Raw genomic sequence first — 19441 nt, 5'->3', positions numbered from 1 at the left:
CAAATGAAGAAAACAATAATGATGCTGAGGGATAAAAACCAAAATTCATTAAGTATTTATATTGTTAATGTCGCTTTCATCCCTAGAAATGTACAAATGTACTTCGAAAACTGAACACTATCTGAAGGCAAATCATGCTTCCTTGGTTATCTTTCCACTTACTATACAATAACTAGGCTTGACATTTATTCAGCACTCTTTATCTTCTCTTGAACATTTAATCACATCAATGAAAATAAAATGTATCTGGAAAGTCATATTATTTATTCTAAAAATGAATCCAATTGGTAACCGTAAGTTTTAAACTCTATTGATTATGCTTTTCACTGTATGATTATTTTGAGCCATGACCAAAGTCATCAACTTCACATTAAAATTTTAAGTATATATGCATGCAATGTCAATGGTTTAGACATTATATATGCTTAAATAGTTTGCAGCTGAAAATATAATAAATGCTTTTGCACTAACTAACCTACCAGTCCAGAATTGAGGGGTGAAAATGATAACATTTTAAATTACAGTGAAAATCTGGAACCTTTTGATTTTTAACACCTAGGATGATCTAGATTTGGAAGGGACCACTTGAGGATAAAATGTTATTTATGGGTGAGCAATGTATGAACTCTTGATGGCATCACAATACATGTGTTTATAATGGGCATAACACAGTATGAATTCTTAATGAGAACACACTATTTATGGATGAACTATCAATGACAACTGAACAAGGAATAATCTACTGATGGCAACTGAACAAGGTATGAGCTATTAATGGCAACTGAACAAGGTATAAACTATTGATGGCAACTTAACAAGATATGAACTGTTGATGGCAACTGAACAAGGTATGAGCTATTGATAACAACTGAACAAGGTATGAACTATTGATAGCAACTGAACAAGGTTTGAACTATTGATAGCAACTGATCAAGGTATAATCTACCGATTGTAACTGAACAAAGTATAATCTACTGATGGCAACTGAACAAGGTATAAACTATTGATGGCAACACTGAACAAGGTATGAACTAATGATGGCAACTGAACAAGGTATGAACTATTGATGGCAAATGAACAAGGTATGAACTATAGATAGCAACTGAACAAGGTATGAACTATTGAAAGCAACTGAACAAGGTATAATCTACCGACTGTAACTGAACAAAGTATAATCTACTGATGGCAACTGAACAAGGTATGAACTATTGATGGCAACTGAACATGGTATGATCTACTGATGGACACTGAACAAGGTATAATCTACTGATGGCAACTGAACAAGGTATAATCTACTGATGGCAACTGAGCAAGAAATACTCTACTGATGGCAAATGAACAAGGTATACTCTATTGATGGCAACTGAACATGGTATGAACTACTGATGGCAACTGAGCAAGATATACTCTACTGATGGCAAATGAGCAAGATATACTCTACTGATGGCAACTGAACATGGTATAATCTACTGATGGCAACTGAGCAAGATATACTCAACTGATGGCAACTGAGCAAGATATACTCTACTGATGGCAAATGAACATGGTATGAACTACTGGCAGCAACTGAACAAGGTATTTACTATTGATGGCAACTAAACAAGGTATGAACTATTGATGGCAACTTAACAAAGTATGCACTTTAGATGGCAACTGAACAAGGTATGCACTTTTGATGGCAACTGAAGATTTATGAACTATTGATGGCAACTGCAAGGTATGAAATACTAATGCCACCACTCTATCTATAGGTGAACAATTTATGACCTATTGATGGTAACACCATAATAATGTATGGTTGAAAAGGAGGTATGAACTCTTGATGGCAACGCTAGACATAGGTAGACACATTTTGACTGCTGATGACAGCACAACGCCTTATGTGTACAGGAAATGGGCAGTTAATGCGAACACAGTATGGTAGGATCTAAAACTATGAGTGCACAATTCTGAGGATGAATCATGTAAGATATTACATTATACATTGACAATATAACATCATTCTGGGGAGGGGAGTACACATATCTCAGAGTTGTACTTATTGATGACAATACAATATCTAATAAACAATTCTGAACGTGATACTGATGATGACAATACAGGTATAATTGAACATAGGACATTCTATGACAACATTATGACTTAAACCCTGCCTGACCTGTTTTGTTTCTGTCTGGATCATGCACAAGTTTATTTGTATGGAAACAAATACATCTACTACCTTTATTAACAGTACACAAAAAAACAACCTACACATATATCAGATTGAGAGAAAACAGGAACTTGACGAAACTTATAACAAGTTTTATCTTACAATGGACTACACAGGCACTCAATGAAATTAAGAAAACACAACTTTACTGACACTATTAATAAAATAGACAGAAGGTCAGACAGGGTTACCACTCACATCAATAATTTCATCATCATCATCATCATCATCGTCATCATCAGCATTGCTGGGCCCAGCAACTCCATCTTTGCCATTAAGAGGGCTTTTATCAAGACCCTTGTGTAAAGAGTATGAATGATATGAGAAACATTGTAAAGGGATATTCGTTCTACAATGCCTTAAGTTATGCACAAAAGCTGTATACTATGATATTTATTGCTCTGGTGCAGTTAACATGATATCATTTGCCATTTTGTATACAGCACACCTGTTGATCTTTTTTGTCCCCTATAAAGCATGGCTCACAAATAGGGATTCATTTCTCTAGCTAGTTTCGACCACTGCCGATGGATGAAAGGTTTAGGTCATGGTGACCTTTACTAGAAAATTGTGGGTGCTCTTGACACTGGGAATACATCTGCAGACATCAAGTTTCTATACACTTTACAAGTGTAGGATATTATTTAACAGAACACTAATATTGTAAACCAGGAAATTGTAGTTGCTCAATTTTAGCAAACAAGGTGTATTAAAATGGGGAAATGATAATAATATACAGTAATATATGTGTTCATGTAACTGTATTTCCTGAAATGAAATGTGTCTTTGTTTATTATCTAAAACAAAAACCAAGCCTTGTTAGGAATTCACCATAACCAGAGTTACACAAGTTGGATATAGGTGTTGTAATACTGTCTGATGGTGATTGCTAGTACAAATCTCTCTTGAGACATTCTTTGAGTCAGTCTCTGAGAAACCTGTAATAATGACAGTTTCATAACAATTATGTAAATTTGGATCAACAATTATGTAAATTTGGATCAACAATGACTAGGATTCTTTTAAATATCTTATGTTTGTTGCTATAGCAAATGTCACTGCAATCTGATTAAAATCATAGCCTCAGTAGGTCTGCATGTGGATCTGAAGTTGGGACATAGAACATCATCTTCTGACGACCTTTCTGTCAGCCAATCAGAGACCTTCTTCTGCTTTTTGAAAGTGATCAGAGAAGTTTAAGTTATCCAAAATTCAAAAACTGTTTCGAAAATAAAGCTTTATAGATATGTGTAATCTGGATTACCTCAGACAACGACACTCTTGGCTGCGAATCAGAACATCATAGGTTCAAGTTTCACATTTACCACAAACCTTTTGTCAAAATTCTTCAATGATGGTCTTCAGATGCCATGTTTTAAAAACTTACAGAAGGTTATTTCAAAATTAAACATCTCAAAAAGTGAATTAAATTTTTCTTTCAAACATTCAGGAATGGATTATAGAATTTATAAAGAATTTGACTTTGTTTTAACTTATTTTTTCTAAATGTGTTTTTTAGTCATTGGTGCAATTTTCTCAGAGACTGGCTGATATATGTAATGAAATAAGTGAGTTTAAAGATTGACTGAAACTAGAGACCATGCCTTTTTTGTTAGTCAGACATGAACCAATAATCTTACTGGTTTGACTGTCATAAATAAACATCTGGAGGCGGGCTAAATATGGTCAATTGACAGCGTCTGAAAAGTCCCCAAGACTGTTGGTTTGGTTGAAATGGTATGATTAATCATATACAAAAGTAAAAAGCATTTTGATACATTCTGTTATATGGGCTAAATAGCAAATGCAGCTGTTAGTCGCTGAAAGTAAGAATATTTCAGTAAGTTAGTAAGTTTATTACTATGTTTATATAATGCCAAATTTTACAAATTGGCTTAACTCAGATGGCTTAGTCTTGCAACTTGAGCAACTTTTGTGAAAATTGGAGACAAAATTCTAAAAAACTATAAATGAGGAATGCAAGACAAGTGAACAAATCATAAAGATGATGTTCAAAATGAGCGTTTACATTAGGACAATAGATGTTATCCACAAAACTAGGCCACCATTATTCTGCACCATCTATGGCATGCTATCATGTATGATATATGGTGCACAGCAAGCTGTTGGACTGTTGTTGTTTGTTACTCACTGCTGCCTCAACATCATCATCGCCGTCATTCTCAGAATCACTGTCATACTTTGTCCATTCAGCCTTAATTTTCTGACACAAACATGTATACATGGAATAAACGTCTTAAAATGGCTAATATTAATATAATACTGTGATACAATCATCATATAATGCCTTTTCAAATTAATCGTGTTGATTATATGAAAACACAAAAAGAAACAAACAGAGAAAAATGTTTTAAGAAAACCACTAATAATGGAGGACTGGCCCCAATTTCTCGAAACTTCTTAAGTCCATTATAACAGGATTAAGCTACACTAAGCTCACTATTTTTGTCTTTCAACAATGTGTAATATTTACTTCTTTAAAAGTTTTTATACTTAAGATAGGAATTATTTTTATGATTATCACAAAAAGCCATTTTTCATTAATCAAAGTCTAATTTAAGTTTCAATGTTGACTATTGTAATTAACTACTTAAGCCTGTTCAGTTTAAGAAGCTTCTATAAATTTGGGCCTGGTGATCAATAAAAAAACCCAGTCAATATGTTTATAGTAACAGTTTTGAAACATACATGTTGTTCATTAGTTGAGACTTATCTATTTTTACAACAAATGTGAAACAAGTTATAACAAACTATATTAATCACTCTCATTGGCACAATGTTGCGTAAGAGTGTGGTCTTGTGTTGTGGGGGAAACCAAAGTACCAAATCAAATCTGGTCGCCTAGGTGTGGAGCAAGTGTGCTAACCACTGCACTAACCAAATATCCTGTTTCTAATTGAATGAACCACTCTGGTCCAAGAAGGTCAAATAACAAGATATCATAAAGAAATGTTAAGAGTGATGTCCACAGAAATATTTGCTGATAAGCTAGATATAAAAATCGCACACAAAGCTCAGTGAAAAATAAAGGTAAAAAGGTGTCAGCATCTGTCTCCTGTCAAATGATTAGGACTTAAAAAGTTGCTAAATTAGAAAAGCAAATTAATTTAAAACAGAATTAACAGATTCAATCTGCTTCAATTACCTGCATTATTGTATCTGTGTCAGTAAGGGCTTGTTTTGCCAGATAACGCTCCCGCTTGATCTTGAGCGAGAGAGACTCGGGAACATCTGGAACCATGATGTCGATCAGGCGACATACCCCAAACACCACATGCTGAAACACAGGGAAATGCAGGTCTTTCAGAGACAAACGAGATCCACCCTAGAAAATCCCCCGCTAATTTATGCATATTCAGACAAAATTCTCACCATGCAATATTCATTTTTCCCTTGCCCTTTTATAAGTTTAATTACCAGATATAAGATAAGATTATAAGTATCTTTCATGGTCGAGAGTGTAAGATAGGTTCATTCCGACCCGAGCGTAGGGTGTTTTGTGGAAACGAGGTTTACCGAGTTTCCGCAAAACACCCTGAGCGAGGGTCGGGATGGACCTATCTTACACAAGAGGCTATGGTAGATGCTTTTTCTCCAACCTCAGTGTAACAAAATAAAGCAACAAGAGCCGTCGTAAGACAGCGTGCTCGACTACGCCGCTTTGACTTAGAATACAAAAACGATGTAATAATACCAAGTTTGGTCTCTTTATGACAAATCTAACTAAAATTATTCGATACATAAGGTGACTTTGATGCTGCCCTCCCACCAGCCCGCCCAAACAATGACGCAAGTCATTCAAATAACTTGATTTCCCATTATGAAAATATGGTTAAGATTATACAAAATATGCCTTTCAAAGGAAATTAAAAAAAAATAATCAAGGGCCATAATTTGTATTTAGGCTTAAACGGAGTTATGTTTCTTGTTGTAAGATGGTCGTAAATAATTTTGAATTTTCATTTGCATTTAATGAACGGTATAGAAGTTTTTTAATTAAAATCCCAACTTGCCCTTAACTTTTACTTGCCTAAAACTTTAACATAAGTCAATCAGGGGCCATAACTTGTATTAAGGATATGGAGTTATGTAACCTCATTGTGTGATGGTCCTGAACAATTGTGTGAAGTATTAAGTCAATTGAATGAAGGGTATAGAAATTATTAAACAATATCCCAACCTGCCCTAAAACTTTAACCTAAGTTCCATAGTCAATCAGGGGCCATAATTTGTATAAAAGATAATATGGAGTTATCTAACCTCATTATGTGATGGCTCTGAACATCTGTGTGAAGTATTAAGTCAATTGAATGAATGGTATTGGAGTTTTAAGTGAAAATCCCAACTTGCCCTAAAAATTTAACCTGTCCGAAAACTTTAACCTAAGTCAATCAGTGGCCATAACTTGTATTTAGGATAATATGGAGTTATGTAACCTCATTGTGTGATGGTCCTGAACAACTGTGTGAAGTATTAAGTCAATTGAACAAAGGATATAGAAGTTATTAATAATTATTCCAACTTGCCCTAAAACTTTAACCTAAGTTTCATAGTCAATCAGGGGCCATAATCTGTGTAAAGAATAATATTGAGTTATCTAACCTCATCATGTGATGGCCCTGAACAACTGTGTGAAGTATTAAGTCAATTGAATGAAGGGTATTGGACTTATAAGTGAAAATCCCAACTTGCCCTAAAACTTTAACCAGACGCCGATGCCGACGCTGACGCGAGTAGTATAGCCCACCTATTCTTCGAATAGTCGAGCTAAAAACGTATTTTTTGCTTGAACTCTTTTGTGCTTAGAGAAAATAATTGCGTATGGATATGCGATAATTCCTGGTTGTCATGGATATGTGCGCAGTGATTCAGATTATGTTAATAGTCAAATCGGTCTTTAAATAGTTCTATGGAGAGTGAAGCATTATTTCTTGAAAGGTGCGTTAAAACTGTTTTATCTTGACATTTGAAGCGAGAAATCATTTATTAGCGTTCTAAATATTGCCACAAGACAAGGTTTCCATGATGCTACAGACAGTCTTCAACAAGGGAGGTAATTACAATGTGGTGACCATTAAAAAGGAGTTCCATATGGGCATTTTATCTTCGCCCGTGGGCAAGATAAGAATTTCTAGCATGGTTAAATTATTGGATCTACTTATCTGAGGTCGGAGAAAAGAATTTCTAGCATGGTTAAATTTACTTATCTACTTATCTGAGGTGGGAGAAATAAGATTCACAATTTTTCATTTAAGTTTATATTTCATAACATTTCTACTCACAAACCTCATAAAAGAAAGTTTTAAGCACAGGGGAATTTTGTCCATCTATGCAAAAATAGACAGTCGGGGTATATATATATATTTTGTCCTTCTATTCAATAATTGGTTGGAAGGGGGATTTGTCTGTCTAATTTTTGCAAGTATTTGTTGGTAGGGGAATTTTGTGTCTAAAGTATGCATTTTTTGTTGATCAGGGGGAATTTGTCTTTGCAAAAATTGGTTGTTAGAACGGAATTTGTCAAATAAAATCATGAACATATCTTTTTTAATGATTTTTGATTTTGAAATTGTACACTTTTAATTCAATGAAAATTAAAATAAAATTTGGTTTCACATTAATACAACGAAAATAATGAAAAAATATTAACCTCAAATATGATGACAAATGCTAGCCGCACTGCCAATAAATGCCAGAAAAACATTGTGTAGCTCCCTTCATCATCACGAAACGCTTTGTACCTGAAAAAGAACATCTCTACAGTCAATTCATAGTACATTTTTAAAGCTGCAACTAGCACATTTAGACCGTTTTGACAGGTTTTTTATTATTATTTATCTCTGAATGAACCATTTTTTGTGTAAATGTGACTGCTAAAGAAATATAAGATCACATGTATGTTTGAAATTTATGTTTTATGGCTAAAAGCGTTACTAACGGCTAAAGAAAAATGAAATTTTCTGCAGTTTTTCAAACAACTGAGATCTGTTCTATTGTTCTATTTTGAGTTATCTTGCATGACTGCATAACAATAAACGAATCAGTAAAGTGACACGAAGTGCAGCAGACACTCAAAAGCGACTATTTGAGATGCTGTACTTGGGAAGGATTCAAGAATGCCATAAGGAATGGAAACTCACTCAAAACTTAATCAAGATTTAGTGGGCTCTAACCTGCAAGTCTGAGTAAGTGTGCCATTGGGGGCTGTTGCCAGGGTGAAGTTTGTGTAACCCTCAAGGTTCCAGTTGTACTGATACCGGTAAAGTAGCCTGGGCAAGAATTCGGATGTAAATGCTATCAGGAATGCCTGAAATACACAAAAACACACTCCAAGATGAAACTGTGTTGAATGGCTGCTGCCACATCTTCCCCGGAGAAGTAAATGCCTCCTTGGCTTCAAGCCTTTTCCTTTTCCTTCAGAGGAAACCTGCAGTGATCCATTGCTAGCTAGTGCAGCACATCTAACAACGCTATTGTTATTATTATTTACCTGATTTAACCGATATAAACAAGTGTAGTATATACGGTAAATTACTATATAGAACTGGGGTATCTGAATCAACATTTAGGAATATCAGCGTCTGACTACATATACGCTTCCGATTGTAGTTTGAAACTATTGCCAATGTCTGATCACAGTGATTTTTTTGTGCGATTTACTGCCTTCTAAAAGCTGTTTCCCCTTGCAAAAAATGTCCATTTTCCTAAATATTTATGATTTGTTTCCCACTGTGATAAATGCAGATTATGTTAATGAATAAAAAAGCCATGAATTTCTTGCCAAAACTAACTCTTTCACAGCATAATGTATGCATATAAAGGTGAAAACATGTATATTTGCCATTATATACGATATTTTGGCCTGGTTTTTGTATTTTTCCCAGTCGACCATTTTCCCAATTTGCAAGGCACTGGCGCCCGTGAAAAAAGTTAAAAAACCACTAGATCACAAATGCTGTTTACAATAATAAATGGATAATTTTATAAATCTGATGCTGTTTCCAACTCTACAACTGATCAATTATGTTAAACACTGAGAAAAACCAACACTAAGAAGTAATATAGCATCCATCGCCTTATATTATTATCATACTGTTGGTCAGCACTCACATTGCTGATAACAGCTATCTGGGCCAGTGCATCCATGATGGAAAACCAGACCCCAATGTCCTGGGCACGGTCTGCGACTGGGCGTCGGGTCTCGCACGTGAACTTGTGTGCATCTATACGTATCTCCAACCAGTTGTTAAGGAGGGCGAACAGCGGAGCCAGGGGAAACGCTGCCACAAATATGGTGATAAAACCAAACTGCAGCACTGGAAATATCATACAAGTATGGCTTAACATGGTTGTTTTTCATCGTTTTTAAACAAGTCACTAACACAAGTAGTAAGTAGTAGTTACTGCACCAAAAACAGGAGTTACTAAAATTATACATGAGAACAACAAATTTATAATTTCAATCACAAGGGTGTACAGGTGTACAGTCAGCGAAATAAGTCTTTTGGATGAACAAGCCCGAGTTCATTTATTTCTGCTTGGCATAACATTTTTGAACAAGCCCTGCTGTATAAAATCCAAAAATTTAGCAAGGCCAGAAAGCATTTTACCAGACTGAGTGCACGGCATGTGCTAATTTTGCCCACTGGGTGTATCAACCTTTGCGTACCAAGGACTGTGCAGCATTCAATACATAAGAGTGCATATAAGTGAATAGCCTTGTATTTAACCTCCACATTACTTACTGCACAGTAGTGTTATGGTTACCATTCTGCTAATAAAAGATAATGCATAACTAAAAACAAAGAATACAAACTCAAGTATGGTACAACTTAATTTCAACCATGAAAGGGCGGACAAGGGTGAATCTATATGCCCTCTCACTGCCCCCATCCTAATCTAAAACTCAAAATAGAGCATAAAAAGGTTTCCTGCTGATGTACATGTTAAAAAAACACATGTTTTTTAAGGAAAAACAAATAGTATAGGACATGTGATGCAGAGCAAAATGAAGTGATTGTTCATGACCTAACCCACATAATACAAAGATTTGTTTGTGTTATTATTATTCTGTGCCGAAATGTTTTGTACAAACTCTTCATTACTAATATATTTCGGCAGTAAGGGTCAGGGAGGGCATTAAATATATTGATATTAAAGAGGCATCCCTGACAAATACTGCCAACTACGCCTTAAACAGCCATAAAATTTCAAAGACGTACCTGATGCTGTAGTAATATTCCCTGAATGGTGATATAATTAATTTGGATCTTCATACATTGGATGTCAGGTTAGGCAGTAATTCAAATCCTATCCTATTTTTAAGTTCACGTGAAACAGCCCCTCATTATGACAGTGACTGTAGACCTCCTCATATTAAGGCTTTTTTACCTAAATCTTCATTCAACCTCACTTGACTTCTAATTATGTACTCATTTCCAGTACTCCCCAATTCATAGGTAGTCTATCAATGAAAGTCTTCTTTCCACCATGTCTAAGCTATAGTGGTAAACGTCTATACAACATATTAACCTAGTTTCCTCAATATTAAGTCTTAGGTACTCATATCCAAGGTACTCATCTTGAAGGTACTTATGTCAGGTACTCACTACTCACCCATTTCAAGGTACTCCTGAAAGAGCCCTTCATTCTCGATGAGATTGTAGTCCTCCTCCCATCTGGCCTTTATGTGGCTGCGATCCACTTGGATCTTCATACGATGGATAAATGCCTTTACCTTACTGAAAAACAAACAAGGTTATGTTACCTTTAATGTCAATGCTTGTCTTGTTACGACAAGAAAGTTGGCATCACTCAACACAAGCAAGAGTTATGGGTCTTGGTGTGAATTTGCGTATCATCTGTGTAAACATGTGCTAGTAGGAGGCTGATGATACATCACTTTACATAGTTAAAATAATAAACACAACAATCATGTTGCTGTCTCATCTGTGTTTTCCTGTTTAAAATAGCACATAATGGTTTCCCAGTTTAAACCATATCTGTATATGAGTACAGATAAAATCATAAATATACCAACGCTATTTTTAAACTTACTGGGATACATGTGGTAGACAACCATAGTAAATTCGGAATTGGTAATATATGCAAAAACTGTGAAAGATGCATGTGTTATAGGCAGTAAGTAGTATTCAATTCTTTGTTCATAACAATGTCAATTTTATTTAAATTTTTGACAGTTTTCTTTTTTCTTGCAATTGTATCATCTAGTGTCTAGCCCCTTTAAAGACATCAGATATGCTAGCAGTGACACTGTGAGAACTGTTCTTGGTTTGATTTTAATGACTCAAAACCTAATGAGAGCAACATGTTAAGCATTCATTACTTAAACAATTGAAATTCAGGAACTTGGGATATTACAAAGTATACATACGGTACGATTATTTCCTGTGCGTTGTTGATAATCTGTTTGCCAATCATGATGACGGCCAGTTGTTGAGCCAACTCCACCAGACAACCACCATTGTTACACTGAAAATAACACACATGGAAATTTTAATTTCAGATTGGTGGAAGTCTTTTCCTATACATCTTTATTTACTGAGAGTTCATTTACTAAATAACAACACTTTTTATTCCATTTAAGCAAAATTAATCAAGTGGTAAATCAATCATATGAAAACTGGGGGGGGGGGGGGTTCTTCACACTTTTGAAAATAATAATGTAATGTTGTGAAAAAAATGTGAAAGGAAATAGCTTACATCTTCACTTCGAAGACCAAAAAACTTTGTGTAATGGCCGGGGTACCCGACAAATCTGAAAAGACAAAAGGCCAATGTGAAAGTTGTCTAGTTGTATTGTCAGTTTCTCACCTAAGGGGTCAATTTTAAGTTCAAGCCCAATCAGGGAAGTTTTCCGGGCCTTTGAAAATGGACATTGGTTTTTACCCAGAAAGCCAACTCAAAAAAGATTCATATCAGTGTTTAGCTGTCTTTACAATCTTGTGAAATTCAATAACTAGTTTAAACAACCAGAAATCAAAAATTCAATGTTACATAAGAGAGCAACAGTATTATTTTTTTCTGTCAAAAAAGGGGGGTAACTAGACAATTATTAAAGTAAGAGCTATGGGCTATACATATGCCTATTTTTTCTTGCAACAGGTGTACCAAGTCTGATTTGAAAATAAATCTTGAACGGTGCTGAATTATAGCCAGGTTAAAGGATTTATTACAGTGCTGTCACCAATATCTGAATGTATCTCTTTTCCTTTAATAAATTGAGATGAAACTCATAACAATTGGGATATTTTCATTTCTGGTGGCCATCTTTGGAAATTCTTTCTTTCTCGGAATATGAAAAAAAATGAAACTTCAGAGATCATTCTTTCACTTCAATGACAAGAACAAAAGCAAAAGCTTTCCATAAACAGAAAAGCTAAAACTAAGCAGAAAATAGTATGTAGAGCAGTCAGTTACCTGCCCTTGAAGAAGGCAATGTAGATAATGGAAGAATAGAAGTTGACAAACTGGAAGATGAACACCTTGAAGGTGAGCTGGTCCTCAAACTCTGTCTGGGTCTTATGCATCTCTGAAATGGTGGGAGAATGTGTTATTGTGCCATATAGGATCTATGTGTAAAACAAGAGCTCTGTCTGTGAGTGCTGGGCGGTTTGAAGTTACATCATATCCTCAAAACTTGAATAACGCTAGTTAAGCTTATACTTATCATCTTTAACAGATATTGCTACACAATGTATAACAACATTACTTTAAGTTTTATACATAGTACACAAGGATAGATAATACTCAGAAAAAATGTTGAAAGCTCTTGCTATATGTGTGTGTAACAGGGGAGGTATATGTGTATTATCTATGGAATTATTTACGTTTGAGAAAATAAGTTATAACATTATTATATAAATCACTCTGTTGCAATGATACACAAGAGCAGGGCTTCCATTAAGAATTTGAAACTGGAAGTATGAACTTCCTGTAAATCACTTTTGGAAGTTTTACACTTAAATATGGAAGTTTAAGTTTCCATAATACAATATCTTTTCAACTATTTTTCAACAAATATATTAAAAATCAAATAATTTTCACTTTAACTTATATTATTATAATTCCTTTTACTTAAAAACACTTAAACTGATTGAAATCATGACTATAAAAGTAATATTGACAAAAGGTTTTGATTTTTTGTACTTCCAAGCTTTCAACTTTGGAAGTTTTCTTCAAAATTATGGAAGTTTTTGTACTTTCAAGGAATCAATTTTGGAAGTTTTAACCCATTTCTAGGGAGTAATATACTTCCAAACTTCCTTTAAAGGAAGCCCTGCAAGAGTATTGTCAGGGAAACCGGAAAATCTGGAAGAAAGGCATTTATGAAAAATTACAAAAATGAGTTTACCCCATTGCGTCATTTTTAAAGCCAGTTTCTCGTAAATCCGACCCAGGATCATGATGACAATCAAGTTGACGACAGCTGCCGACATGGACGCTATGATCTGTGCCCGGGCTCTCGTTGTGTCGTTCTCAAACAGTGGAATGCTCACCAATACACGATACATGATCACAGCGATAATGAATATAATGACGAGGGTCATCTGAAAATATTCATTTGGCAGTTTTGTGTAGCATTGAAATGACATTATTAATATTATTTTATGCTACCATTATAGGGATGCTATAAGCTAATGTGGATCAAGCACTGGTCACTTAATAAGACAGTATACATAAATACTTACATTAATTGCTGGACAGTTGGTGAGAGAATTTTTTTTTTTATTTATTAAGGGGAATAAAATAAAGAAATCAAGACTATCATTAAAAAAAAATATTGGAAAATTGAAAAAAAACTCACTCAGCATATAAACTTTGCATATTATTCCCTACAGGAACTTTTCTAATGCCAGGTTTGTGCTTATTTTGACCAAAGCTTACCATTACTACAATGACCGCAATTCCAGACAGGATCCTTGGTAGACGTTTCCTTGGAGGGAAATGAGGCTCCTTCACTCGTGTGATAGGGTTTTCTTCATAGGTAGGGGCCTTGGCTGCATACTCTGGTCTGGGTCTTTCCTGTTTAATGGTTCAGGTATAAGTATTAGTTAGTTCATGAACATATCATATTTCATGTTCAATATTAAAGTAAAACAATTAGGAAAATGACATCATATATATATGTAGGTTTTTTAAATAGCTTGCTTGCAAACAAGATTCATGATTTCTGTATTGTTTATCGCTTGTCATTGAAATAAAAAAGATCTTCTTTAGAGATATTTTGTACAAAGAGGACCATTATCATTCCCAGAATTCCATTAACTAGGCAAATAATAAATGCCAAAAATCAGGGATTTTAATGGACTTGAATAACACCTACGAATTTTGCACAGTTGTCCTTTAACATATGCATGTGAATAGCAAAATTAAAAGAATTTTTCTTTCTCAAAATCTGAAACATATTACTTATAGGTCAGGCTGGCATTTTCAAGTTTACAGTTTTGAAGGTGTTTTTTTTTCACTTCAATTCGATTTGGTCCAGGCAAAATGTAAAAAAGTAACAGACCTCTTCTTCCTCATAATCGGACACGTCCCAGTGGTGAGCCAGGCTAGCATTCTTACGTTTCCAATACTCCAGGAACGTCACGGCTGGAAATAGATTTTGCTTCTCAACTGCACTCTCACGGATTTTTACCATTTTGACAACTTGTTTTTATTTTTTGTCTTGGAATGAGCAAAGTTTTGCATTAATGTTAGGAAATCAGTGATAAAATACTGGTGACATAATATCAGATCAAAGTTTTTAACATTTCCGTTTGATAATTGAGGTTTTATGGCTATAAGCGTTTTGAAACTTAAATCAATTTGCTTGTAACAAGTGTCCATTACATACCCCAGAATGACACAAATATAGAGTAGAACACAGTGGCTGGATGATCAAACAGGTAGGCAACCCTAGTGTATATACAGACTTCGGACAGGTACCAGTATGGGCAGCCGATAGTTTCCTCACACAGCGGACACATCTTGTACGTCTTGTTGCTTTCACATATCTCATTTCTGCAGGAGAATGGATAAAACAAATACATTCAAAATCAACTTATGTACCTGTAAAAGAAGCTTATCAGGGGCCGTCTTCATAAAACTTATGTCAATTTTTATTGTCAAATTAATAGAAATATATGTGTGTTTTAAAATTTATGTACTTTTTTTTTTAAAAGGTGAATGAAAACAATGTATTTCAGAAATTATTATATATTTATATCATTTTCTCAATGAAGTACTTAAATTAGAAAATGACTTAAGATGCTTTATGGATACCAGCTTGATCAGCATGGGCACTTCTGATGCACATTGAATGAGCTGTATTACGGCACTTGCAGGGGTTAATGTTCAATTTATATTGGGTATGTGCTGTAACTACTTTCAATACTTATAGTTTATTATGAAAACCTTAGTTCTTATTTTTACTAATATAAGTGTCAAATTCTGTATATCTATAAGTATGACTATTTTACTAAATATTTCTGAAAATTGACTTTACAATATGTCCAATAAATATCAAATATAATTTATAATCATCAAAGTGGACTCTAGCTGTCGAAAAAAATGGGCATAGTAAACAGGCAGCAGGGTGCCAGAAAAGGGCAGCAGGGTGCTCCCCCCTGCTATTTTCGGCCAAGCTGGAGCACTGCTTATATCTTAGTGGGAAATGATGAATATTTCATTAATAAAAAAATGATACAGTACTTCTAAACATTAGGAAGGTAGAAATCATGCATGTTATAGACGCCTTCTGAAAATGATCATGTTAGTTTGATACCAATAGGGTTTGAACAATCAACAGATGATCTTCTTTTGTATGCAAGAAACAGCTTTTGTAAACATTTTTTTCAAATAGTGTACCTATTTAAAACTATTTGCTTTTATTTCCAGGTCACCAGCTCATGGATATGTTGTGATATGTAATCAAGTATGTTTATTATTCATGCCAGAAAATATCTCTTAATAAAGATTCTTGTATTTTGTATCTTCAATAGTAAACTCACAAAAACAGTTCAGCCTATCCATTTTACATTATCATTAAAGCTGCATTCTCACGGATGGACCGTTTTTACAAAAAATATATAAAAAAATTGTCTTAGAATCAGCTGATTTAGGCCTTAATGTATTCAAATAAGTCACTATATAACAAATCTCAATCGTTTGTAAAACTGCCGAAAATAGGATTTTTCTTAAAGCATTAGTAATGTAAATATGAAAATCTGATATTTTGTCAGCATTCTTATATCACTGGTTTGCAGGCTTTTGCACAACAATTGGCTCATTCTAAGACAAAAAAATAACAAAGTTGTCAAATAGGTCAATCTGTGAGAGTGCAGCTTTAAGGAAGCAACATCTTGATAAGATATTAAATATATTCGAGTTTAGTCATCCTTATCAGACATAATGCTGACACATACATCAAACAATGGAACAACATGATCAGGTTATACAGTCTAGACAAACAACAGCCTGTCCCTTCATAAATATCATGACAACCCAGTAGATTTCAATGCAGTGAAAATGTAAAACAAAATTCCCAATCCATATATACTTCATATGTAGATTAAAATAGAAATGGATGTTTGTTTAGATTTAGAATATTTCCATTTGCTTTTGTTTTTCTCCCCACCTGTAGCGTTAGGAATTTCCTATTTATGCTTAATCAACATTGCCATATCATGAAAATTTGACTGTAGTATACTATACGTATACTGTTTTGAGTAGTGAATTGCTCATGTTCCCGCATAATTTAAGTGGTCTGTGATATTCATTACAGTGAACTTGACATGACTTGACATAAATTTCATGACATATTTTACCCTGTAGATTTCAATTCAGTGAAAATGCTTGAAAATTTAGTAATCAAAAAGTGTAGCTTTATACAGCCACACCAAACTGATATTTTGTTCTTCTGATTTACTACACTTAAATTTTAGAAGCTGTCTTGATATCTTCAAACGGTCACTCCTACTTCTATAAACACAAATATTGCCAATCCGATTGATTGTCATAGTTTGTCACACACTGCTTTATTGTTTAGCAATATTGCTTTAAACAATGCAGAAATTGCTTTCACAGTTTTGTGAAGATTAAAACAGTCATAAATGACTTGCAGAGTATTTCTATAAAATGAAATCTAATGGGGTACAAATATGTTTGTTTTTTTATTGTTGCGAAATTTTTGTTCTGAATATAGAACAAATACAAATAGTTTACATTTGGCCTGCTCATGTTTTTAAACTCTTATATATTTTTTTTGTCTACCTGGTGTTTTAATGAATGTAAGGTTCAATCAGTATGGCTAAGTATTTGTTTCAACTTCAGATGTATTTATAGTAATCTTTCTTTTTTTTCAAATTTTAAAGCTGCACTCTCAAAGATTGACCGTTGTGACAACTTTTTTATTTTTTGCCTTGGAATGAGCCAATTTTTGCCTAAATGTCTGGAAACCATTGAAACATGGCTGCTGACAAAAGTTCAAATCAAAGTTTTTCATGTTTACATTAGAGAATTGATGTTCTATGGATAAAAGCCTTACTAAAGCTTTAAGAAAGAATGGAATTTTCGGCACTTTCACAAATAATTCAGATCTGTTCTATTGTGGGTAATCTTATATGAATAAATTGAATGCATTGATACCAAAATCAACTGATTCTGAGACAAACATTTTAAAAATATCAAAACTGTCAACGTGTGAGAGTGCAGCTTAAGAATAATAGGATAGAATCAAATGTTTTACATGAGCCAAAGACCTTCCGCATTCCACCAAAAGCCAACCACCTTCTGTACACTACTTACGCTGGAATGTTGTCGTACATGGTGAACACGCCGTACAGGAAAACAATCACACCAACCACTGCAGCAGGTAACAACCAGGCTGTGTAGAAACCTGCAACCAAAACACCAAATCATGTCAGAAGGTCAGAGGATATACAGTCAAACTCGGTTGCTCAAATTTGCTTGGCTCAAATTCCTTGTTGGCTCAAACTTGATGTAAAGGACAAATTTCTTTATACCGAAGGTAAGCATTCCAGCTTAATATTTAATATTTTCCAAGGCTTGAGGTATTTTAGGTGGTCCCTGGGAGTTGACGCCAACAAGGTTTCACTGTAACTGAAGATAATGCAATAATTACGCAAATTACACAACACAAGATATCAGCACATTTTTACCAAGTAAATGGTGAAAAAATTGATGTGGGTCGTGTTAGTAGTTTGTTCATTTTGTTCCAATCATTTCCATTTAAAGATTAAAGACTCTTGAAGCATCACTGGTTACACTTTGTACTTATCATAGTTTTACGTAATGTAATAATTTTGTATTGAACAACACTGAGTTGATCCTTGGCTTCAATTTCACGGAAAAAATCTTAAGATTAACAAGCTTTCCATTTTATTTCGATCAGCAAAATGACTTACTTAAACTTTTAATTCCCCAAAAAATGAGTTTATCATGATGATCATGATGATAAATTATTTTAACTATCTTAAATTTCTATAAAAAGAAGAATATAAGATAAATTCTATCAAAACAAAAATAGTGAGCTTAGCTCGACACTAAGGAGCCTCAAGGCCCAAAAATTAAAATTATAACCATACCAAGCCATGCAAAATAGATCCCAATTTTCTCTCCAAAGTATTCCCTTATGTGGTCTAGGGGCTGGTACTTGTTCCATTTCCCCCAGCTCGCCCAGTATTCATAGAGGATCTGGCGGGGATTCAGCTGATCTGGGTCCAGCTTACAGAACTTAGGCAACTCATAGGGACCCTGCAAATAGATTATAAAAGCTTAGAATGAACAAGACAAACAATCTTTTTTAGTAAAGTTGTGTATGACTATCATTTTCACACTGAAAACTCTCACCATTTTCCCTGGGTATATATTTACCTGTCTTACTCATGTGTGAAATTACCAATATGTATCCAAAAATGATAAAAAAATATACCGGTAACAGTCAATTTTTTGTCTCGTAGCAATAAAAAACATTAGTTTAAACTTATTTAATTTTACAAGGATTGTGAAACAAGCTATTACAACTTATATCAATCACTCTCGTTGGCACGATGTTGCGGGAGAGTGTGGTCTTGTGTTGTGGGGGAAACCAGAGTACTCAGAGAAAACCCTATTGTCCAGCTTGGTGACCACTAACCAAACTCACATGCCCCCAGGCCGGGAATAGAACTCAGGTCGCCTTGA

The 19441-nt window shown here is 34.4% G+C and overlaps 1 protein-coding gene across 4 annotated transcripts in view; it reads right to left on the bottom strand.

The window, feature by feature from the left end:
* Positions 1–19441, bottom strand: part of LOC128246870 (anoctamin-7-like) — a 49578-nt gene that overhangs the window by 1874 nt on the left and 28263 nt on the right. Inside the window, exons 8-22 of one of the 4 annotated variants that reach the window (XM_052965371.1) lie at positions 18844–19012; positions 18044–18134; positions 15093–15259; positions 14766–14848; positions 14141–14278; positions 13608–13803; positions 12674–12785; positions 11957–12011; positions 11628–11725; positions 10850–10974; positions 9344–9549; positions 8407–8540; positions 7884–7974; positions 5379–5510; positions 4365–4436 (exon numbers count right to left, since the gene is read on the bottom strand). In XM_052965371.1, coding sequence (XP_052821331.1) covers positions 4365–4436; positions 5379–5510; positions 7884–7974; positions 8407–8540; positions 9344–9549; positions 10850–10974; positions 11628–11725; positions 11957–12011; positions 12674–12785; positions 13608–13803; positions 14141–14278; positions 14766–14848; positions 15093–15259; positions 18044–18134; positions 18844–19012 — 1869 coding nt within the window. Of the gene's footprint in view, positions 1–61; positions 2510–4364; positions 4437–5378; positions 5511–7883; positions 7975–8406; positions 8541–9343; positions 9550–10849; positions 10975–11627; positions 11726–11956; positions 12012–12673; positions 12786–13607; positions 13804–14140; positions 14279–14765; positions 14849–15092; positions 15260–18043; positions 18135–18843; positions 19013–19441 lie in introns of those variants that run through there. The other 3 variants (XM_052965372.1, XM_052965370.1, XM_052965373.1) reach the window with 3 other exon arrangements.

This window comes from Mya arenaria, chromosome 9 (genome assembly GCF_026914265.1).
Source record: "Mya arenaria isolate MELC-2E11 chromosome 9, ASM2691426v1".
Lineage (NCBI taxonomy): Eukaryota > Metazoa > Mollusca > Bivalvia > Myida > Myidae > Mya > Mya arenaria.
The sequence above is the reverse complement of the archived record's forward strand: the minus strand, read 5'-3'. Positions and strand labels throughout refer to the sequence as shown.